The sequence below is a fragment of the Pomacea canaliculata genome, linkage group LG1 (assembly GCF_003073045.1).
Source record: "Pomacea canaliculata isolate SZHN2017 linkage group LG1, ASM307304v1, whole genome shotgun sequence".
NCBI classification, from domain to species: Eukaryota; Metazoa; Mollusca; class Gastropoda; order Architaenioglossa; family Ampullariidae; genus Pomacea; species Pomacea canaliculata.
This window is the reverse complement of record NC_037590.1, coordinates 31059171-31068040: the sequence shown is the minus strand read 5'-3', so window position 1 is coordinate 31068040 and position 8870 is coordinate 31059171. Positions and strand designations below refer to the sequence as shown.

The following is an 8870-nucleotide window of genomic DNA, read 5'->3' as shown; positions in this document are numbered from 1 at the left end:
GGTATAAATACCTACATACACTACTTGCTGTATCTTTAGCTTTAACCAGAATCAGTCGATCTAGGTACCTTTGCTTGCCTGTCAATATGTTCCGGCAATTGGGACTTGTTTGTTTTGTTGTTTTCATGACTTGTTTCATCGCGGCGGCAAGTCCTGTAGATAATGGTGAAGCGACTGTCCATCACGGTAACTGTATTATCTCAGTTTTTTTATGACACTTAGAAGCAGTTTAAACCAACAGATATGGGTGGAACTTCTCTAGAGTTTTGTTACTGTAAATACGTCAAAGACTTCTCTTGCTTTTGATCTTTATTAACTGCAAGACAATGTGTGGAAAGAGAAAAAAAAAATACAAAACTGAAAAATCACAGTTTTATTTTACTTAAAAAGCTTATTTCGTTGATGAAGACGATGGTACTGAACACATTGCCTGAGTTTGCGTGAGTGGGGGGAGGTTAGTGCACGCTAGTGTGTGTGTGTGTCTTCACCTATTCATGCACGTTTCAGAGCCGATCGTGGGTCGTGCACCAAAAATCTATAAAGACTTTGCCGATATCAAAGAAAGCCTTCTTTCGAGTAACCAGGTACGCACAATCGTCGTTTTTCAGGTCTTGGTTCATAAAAAAAGTAAAAAAAAGTATTAAAAAAACCACAAACAAACAAATAAAAACAAAAACAACAAAACCCGCCAATATGTATGAGGCGCCAGGAGTGGTAAATTGCATGGTTAGCATGCATTGATAACTATAGAAGCGTATCTATATACAATGAATTGGATAGCAACATTCCAGTATATTATAAACGAAGACTTATATTAAGAGTTCCGCCTACTTTGTCACGTGTTCCTGCTTACGTCTTTGACTTCACAGACCTGTGACCCCAAGTGGACCAAGCTCAACCCAAACCACACCATGTGTCTCACGGACGTGGGTGTCGCGGTGCCGCTGGACGCCGCCACCAAGGCCGCTCTGGTGCAGCAACACAACGACCTGCGCAGCCAAGTCGTGCCGCTCGCGGCGAACATGCCGAAACTGGTTGGTTGACCCGCAGCCGGGTACATAAAACACAGTTACAGTTCTAGCTAACCCCTAGCGGTAAACTAAGCTGCAGCTTTTTTATGAGTCGTTCATTTGACCTCTTCATGTTGACCCTGCAGCTAGTCTTTGCCGTATTTAATGAGCCTTTTACTAATTGCCACGTGACAGACGTCCAGATGGTATTTTGCAAAGTGATGTGAACCTGGGTTCAGACCTCTGTGAGGCGATGTAGTGAGCACAATTTTACGTGACCAAGTAGTTTTTGTCTTATTCTCAAGCACGATGGAAGAGTGCAAAAGGTGAGTGGTCAGGGAAGAGCAGAAGGAAGGGTTCCCAGCTGCAAATCGCTTATTGTTTATCCTTTGTCTATTCTTGTTATCAGATTATCTCTCTTTCATCACTATATCACTGTTTGCAGTCTGCACTATTCTTCCCCATTTTTCATTTCCTTATTTTTTTAAGCAAGAAAGGGTAAATGATAATAAAAACACACTGGTCCTGTGTGAGGTTATATCGAATTTGGCAACTTGAGAATTTTTTCTTTTTCTGTGATCACTGTCGCTGGTCCTAAAGAAGTTGTACCTAGTTTTGTCATGTGTGGCAGCTAGCTTTTATAGAGCCGGACTAGGGAACTTGTAAAATACATGGTTATTCTGCATGAATGCTCACAGGGACAGAGTCGAAGTGCAGCAACTGGGGATGAACAGTAGCAGGGGTAATTGCTAGATCAAAGGTAAAATGAGATGATTAAAGAAACTCTACAATTAAATAGGTGGACAATAAGACAGATGCTAAAACCGTTGAAGCCTTCACCAAGATCGAAGCCAAATAAATCGCAAGGCACAAAATAAGTTAATCAGTTCGATTGCCTTTTTGCATTCAGATTATTTTCCCTCTAAACCCTCACCTTTCTCTCCAACCTTATTATTTTAACAACTTTTTTTCCTTTCTAAAGATGAATACTGTTCCAGGTCGCAGTCAAATAAAGTTTCTTGCATCAGTGATAATGCATTATCACTGATGCAAGAAAAGTCAAAAGAACTCATAACAAACACAAAACCATGTCCCAAACATGAAGTATTTTTGTTTACTTGTTTGTTATTTCAACTCACATCTCATAACGTTACTACGTACGTGTCTAGAATTTCGTTGAAAGAAAAATGTTATCCACGAATGTCCTGTAGTCAGAATGTAGTTATAATGAATACGCAAATGAAGGACATTAGACTGTCACAGGTCTTTATGATGTCTGGGTCCTTACAGGTCTCTCGGGCTATGTGGATTCCTAGAGGGTTTGTTTTTATTACAGATATGGGACAAAGACCTCGCCCTTGGGGCCGAGAAATGGGCCCTGCAGTGTGTCGTTGGACACAACCCTGATACTGCACGTCTTGTCCCCTGTGAGTATTCATCCTTCCATTGGTCTTCGTTTTGCTGTTCAGCCTCTCTGTCCCTTGTAAAACGCCCCTGTATTTATTGTCTTATATCATCTTATTCAACTAAAGGATTCAAATCTTATTTTTCGGCAAAGATATTTGACAGACTATTTAGACATATAACAAAAATCTACTTTTCGGTCGTTTACTAGTGTTTCCTTTTAATCAGGTGATATCTACACAAATCTCTGGTCAATACTGTTCGTGCATTGCTTCATAAAGGATGACGGCGATGACCAGGGGAAAAGAAAGAAGCGGAAGCTAATGTTGTGAAGAACTAGGGGATTCGAGTAGAGAATATCTCAGCTTCAATTTTTATTTTTCTCTTTTGTCTTGTAGCTCTTCCCGGAGTCATCATAGGACAGAACGCTGCCTATGGATACTCCACATTTGCTGAAGGAGTTCAGGCGTGGTTTGATGAGCGCAATGATTTCCTTTACGGCAAAGGCTCTACTGGAGGTGTAATAGGGCACTACACACAGGTATGTCACCTCTTTACAACATCCACTACACACAGGTATGTCACCTCTTTACAACATCCACTACACACAGGTATCTGTAGCTCTCGGTATTATGAGTATATGTGTTTATGTAGTAAACTGCAGGATGTTCAGAAGTAGCAAACGCAGTAGGAGCATTTAGAGATTTACTTGGAATAGATATGAAGATAAACAAGTAAACAAGTGAACACGTTCATGTTACATTTCCTTATCGTGTTATACTTTTTTCCTTATTTCTGTATAAGGTCGTTGGAGCTAGAGCACAGCGGGTTGGCTGCGGGCAAGCAAACTGTGTGGGAACAAAGTATGAGAGATACTACTTCTGCAACTATGCCGTTGGGTAACGTACACCGTTATCAAATCCTATACACAGACTTCTTGATGACTTCGCTATATTTTTGACAATATATTTAGGCTTTTTTATTAAAATGTCTACAAGGAAAAGGCTTATGCCATCCTACTTTCTAACATAACCACTTCCGCTCGCAGTTTGTACATAAAATTAGTGTTACACATCAAAGGGTATGAGGAGTGCATGTGTATGTGTCGACGTGAGTGAGCATTCATGACTTAAAATATTTGTCGTCTTAATGTAAATGTGATGATATTAACTATAAATATCTAAGATAAAATTATAATATTAGCATTATTTTGTAATGATCTGTAATCAAATTATTTGTAATAACCTGTCATCCAATTATTAACAATGGATCAGTGAGGAGAGGGTGGGTAGAGTCGTTCACACAGACTCAGCAACTAAAATATATTATGGTTAAGAAGGACTCTGTTAATATATAAGCATGGATGTTGAAATTTGTGCTTAACGTGACGATGCATGTATTGTCTTACCCACAGACAACTGATAAAAGATTTCTCAAAACCATATAAAAGCTCCAATGTAAGCTGCTCGGATTGTCCAACCAAGTGTGACGCCAGTGGAAAGCTGTGTGGTGAGAATACTTGACAGTAGAAGGATGAACTCAACGACATCAGTCTAAACCCGTCAGGGCTTCTGCTAAGGCTAAATTCTTAGGGGTCCCAAGAACCCCTTCTTCAGATTTCTAAGGTGTCCCAGGCTAACTCTAAGGGGTCCCTTTACAATATATAAAAAAAAAACCCAACAACAAATCAACATACTTTGTTCAACTGCCTTTCAGACACACAAAGCACTGTAATATTAGAGTCAGAAACGGCGAGATTTCTGTGCCATGAAGTCTGTGCAAGCATCTGTGATGAGCTTATGCTCACTGTACTTGGGGTGCTCACTTTCTTTCCGTTTCTGAGACAATGATTTTAACCACGCTGTCAACGACATCTTTGAAATAAGTTAACGGAACTCTTCCCGGTAAGGGGAAAAAAAAAACCCTCAGTGCAAGGGAAGTAACTCTCACCTTGTAGAAGACGACAACAATAGATTGGGCTACGATGTCAGACACTACACTTACCCAATTTTGTATCTGTTCTTCGCCCAAATTTGAAGGGGTCCCCTGGGACCCCATTGGCGAAAATTGAAGGGGTCCTCCGAACTTTTAATGCGTACTGTACGCAATTTTTTGCGTAAGCAGAAGCCCTGCCCGTATAGTCAGGCTGTTAGTGAAATGATTGAGACTAATCGCCACATGGGCTGTCCAGATGTTGTCTTCCATGACAGCATGTGTTAGTTAATTTTACTTGTATTGGTATGTGTGAAAGTGAGTGTGTCAGAAAGAGAGTGCCCGCTGTCCCATAGACACAAAAAAGAACAATATGGTATGGATTACAGTTGTTAAAAAAATTGAACTTCAATTATAGTTTCTTTATGAACACAAGGATATATTTGCCTTATGTCCATATATAGACATGGACAAAGATACTAGCTTAGTATTTGTCATTCCTGTTGTCAGACTGTAAGGGCAAACTGTGTCTCAACGGAGGTACTTTCAACATAGCGAAGTGCTCCTGTGCCTGCCCCTCGCTCTACACTGGTGACATCTGCCAGACGCGTGAGTAGTGTTCACCACCCTGAGAACATTTTTTTCTACTAGTACTGAGACTGTGTCAATAAATTATATTTTTAGACTGAATTCGTTTTAACGTTTGTACACTTTACAGCGAAAACTCACTGAGACACATACATTGGCATGTATACAGGAGCGCACACACACTCACAAGGACACTTACAGCAGAGCAGAGAGAGCCATGAATCTTGAACAGAGACTGTTTTATTGATGACTTAACCACACTTCATGACTCAAAGACATAAATCCATTGTTATCTTACAGTCTGGCTGGACTGCTAGAAGTAAAGACACCTTGTCCAGTACTATCCACACGATAACTAGGGCACTTCAGGGGACTAGTCTTTTCGTTTTTCATTCTCGTTAATTAAACATATCAGACCATAGGCGTCGAAACACCTTCTGTCATTGATGTCATGAAGTTCTCTGATAACTCTCTCTTAACGATCTTTCTCATAACCAAAATCTTAAACACAAGCTTTTCACATAGTGTAAAACAAAACGATTATTGTTAGGACCAAAGAAATGTTCACTATATCACTATGTTCACAAACAACAGCAACAGTAAAAATTCTGGAAAAAAAAATTTTTGAAAACTTTTGATAGACTTCAGTCTCCTTCCTTTCTTTGTTACATTCATGCTTCCTGCCTACCTGCTCACTCACTCGCACTCACTAACTCACTTCCCAACTCATCTGCTCACCACCAACTCTCATTCGCTTATAGGACAAAAAAACAAATGGCTCTGTCCTTTGTGACCCCTGGTGACGTCATAGGTCAGCCACAACTAAAAATGTCCGATCTCTGTCTTTGCAGTAGCCTGCCCGAAAAGTGAACCGTCGTACTGTTACACTCAATGGCCACCAGCCTACTGTGAACAGTACTCCAACGTGCCCCAGAAGTGCCCCTACATGTGTGGCATCTGTACTAGAAGTGAGTAAACACCCGTTAGTCGGGGTCCAGCTTAGGCTTACTGAGTTAAGCGCTCGATCAAACCTTTGAGTCTTGCAAAGAATGTGTTCATTAATACATATTGCACGGGAACCGAACATAAAAGCTTGTACTTTACGCAAGAGAAGAAAACATTACTTTTTACTCCCTCCCTCTCTCTAGACAGCAAGTTATGTTAGACTGGAAAAAATTCTTCTTGTTTTATGTACTAACATAGTGTCATAGGTGCTCACACCACTGGACCTCTGTGATGTTTTTTCTTCAGTTGTAAACTAAACAACTTTATCTGCCCTTTTGAAGATCCTGTATATGTTTAACTATTTTAACAAAATGTGGTACAGTACATGATAAAAACATATACAATAATTGTTGAAAATCTAATTCTTAATGAACATTTAGAAAGTTGTCAATTCTTCATCAACTGTAATTACTCAATATTCCAATAGAAAGTTTTTTTCGTCCCAGATTGATGTCAGCAGAAGAATACAATTGTTTATAGTTTGACACAAGGTCACTTTTATAGTGTTCTCCCTTGGTACTGTTTTTAACAACACTATTGCCCATGACAGTTACAAAGAAAACAGCATTACTTATACGTATCTAAATAAAAATACGTCAAAAATTCAAATGTTGCAAAAAATCTGAAGTAAAGAAGAAATGTTATTTCCGCACTTTACATGGAAGACGAAGCCTCCACTCCCCAACACGCAATGTCTCGGCACTTGCCGTGTCTCCTTGGCAAGTGAAGCTTTGGCCGGCGATGGTTAATTATATTCGCTTTTATTTTTCTCTTCCAGCTAACTTAAAAAATCAAACCTTTTATTTTCTCATATAACGGTGTGACTAGGCCACCCTTGCCTTGATAACCAGTCTAACCTCATGTCACCCTTCTGGGACACATCACAATTTTGATGGTCTGTTTATTGCTGCATCCTTCCAGGTAGTTAGTGAGCGTTCCTCACAAGCTGGACAACTGAATGGCTAAGGACCCGTCATCGTGATTCAGTCTGATGGAGCACTCACTTTTAATGATGTTGAACTCTTTCAAAGTCATTAAAGATTTATCTAACATAAAGTTATTTCGAGCTGGCTGTTTGTATGAACTATGACATCAGAGTCTTTGTCCTTTTACTTTCCAACTCTGTATCAGAACATAAAAAAAATCAAGCATCTGGAAATGGAGATATCTGCCAATGCTGAGACTGACAAAGTGGTGGAAAGATTGAAAAAAACTAATAAGAGAACTCGAAGAAATATATGATGATGAGAGAAAAACTAAAAAGGTGTATCTCGGCATGAGACATCAGATGTGGGGTGACGTAGAGAAACAGATGACCGTTACTGGCAAAGTGTTTGATGTTGACCAGATCTTCAAAGAACTCAAGACAGAGTTTGAAAAGACCAAGAAAAGACGAAGATTTTTAAATACCATTTTTATTAGAAACAAGTTGTACTTACCATTAATTATGTAGTAATTAGTGGGATATTTGAAGTTGTTTACCCGAAACCAACTTCTGTATGTCCGGCTGCATCGTAGAGACACTAAGTCGGAGCACTGAATCGAAATGTTCGTCCTTGCACGTGCGCTTAGTCATACCACTCCAACTACATCTGTGGCATCTTTCCCCCCTTCCATTAAAAAAAACTACAAATTTTTAAGTCATTTTTCATAAACCTTTTTTCTTCTCAAGTGTGCCTTTATATTTTCAGTTTAATGTTCACGGCTCTTTTGATGATAAAGAGAACATCACAGATATATATCCCTCCTCATCCAGCCCTCCTCTTCAAAAGCTTTGCAAGCTCTCACAGCATCGTACAGCCAGCTTATTATTTTATTAGTTTATTATTTTCCAGCATAACAATAGACTGCTGTCTTCTTGCTTGTATATAACATATCGATGGATCTCCTCTAAACTGCGCATGGAGCCAGTTTCCTGCTCTAAGAGACAATGAAATTAATGCTTTTCCCGAACACCTGTGTTAATATTGTTATTATTGTCTTCTAGCATGAAAAAGCAACTTATGCATGGAGTAGCCTGTGATCTATTATTATATGAGTCAATCACGTTCGCGCGCGTGCACAAACACACACACTGTCTCTCACATGACATGACACATGCCAGTGACTCACGGTAATATGCAGAGATAATTATAATCATATTTACAATAGAAACAGCATGTTCAACAGCAATCTATAGGGAAATGGACATTTTCAAATGATGTAAACTTAAGTATAATATCTTCATCAGGCATATTCTGTTGCCAAAACGAAATGACTTATAGGTATGTTTATTATACTTATAGCTATTTTTCAGTGCACATATCTGTAAGTAGCTGAAAGATTACCTGTTGAATTGCATGAAATGTACAGCTGACTGTAAATATATACAAGCAAACCACTGATTCCAAAGGATAGGGTTCCTATTACCTTCAGATCCAATAAATCAATGTTTTAATAAAATAAATAGAATTTCAGTTCAAAACCAAACAAGCACATGTCTACCCATGCATGTGACCTTACATAAATGCTATCTAATATTAAAATTCGCCCTTAAAAACAAGGAATATTGCCTCCCAGTCAGGCTATGCACAGATGTCTACACATTTTCATCCGTAGGACATTCCTACTACTACAGTTGACTTCAATGGGAGTAAGCCCGTGGGTGTCTACAACTACTCAGAAAACTCTGATTTATAAGCACATGCATAGGTAAGGACTTATTTGTACACACACTACTTATCACATCTATAGACTCTGCTACATAAAAATATATATTGTAAAGAAAACATTAATTAGTCTCTGCTCTATTTGCTAATGAGTTGTTTTACTCATACATAATTTCCTTCTGCAACATACTTAATAACAACATAAGCAACTCATGATTTGCAAGTCATGAAAATGCCTCTGTCCTTTGAAAAGAATATGTTTGAAAGAGTTTATTTTTCAACA

General features: G+C 38.9%; 1 protein-coding gene across 1 annotated transcript; it reads left to right on the top strand.

The window, feature by feature from the left end:
- Positions 1 to 6987, top strand: LOC112576798 (cysteine-rich venom protein-like). Its single transcript, XM_025259541.1, has 10 exons — positions 1 to 186; positions 508 to 584; positions 870 to 1034; positions 2347 to 2437; positions 2813 to 2955; positions 3219 to 3313; positions 3829 to 3923; positions 4857 to 4955; positions 5786 to 5902; positions 6861 to 6987. The coding sequence occupies exons 1-10, from the start codon at positions 87 to 89 to the stop codon at positions 6866 to 6868; spliced, it is 990 nt and encodes a 329-aa protein (XP_025115326.1). The 5' UTR covers positions 1 to 86; the 3' UTR covers positions 6869 to 6987.
- The last annotated feature ends 1883 nt before the right edge of the window (positions 6988 to 8870 follow it).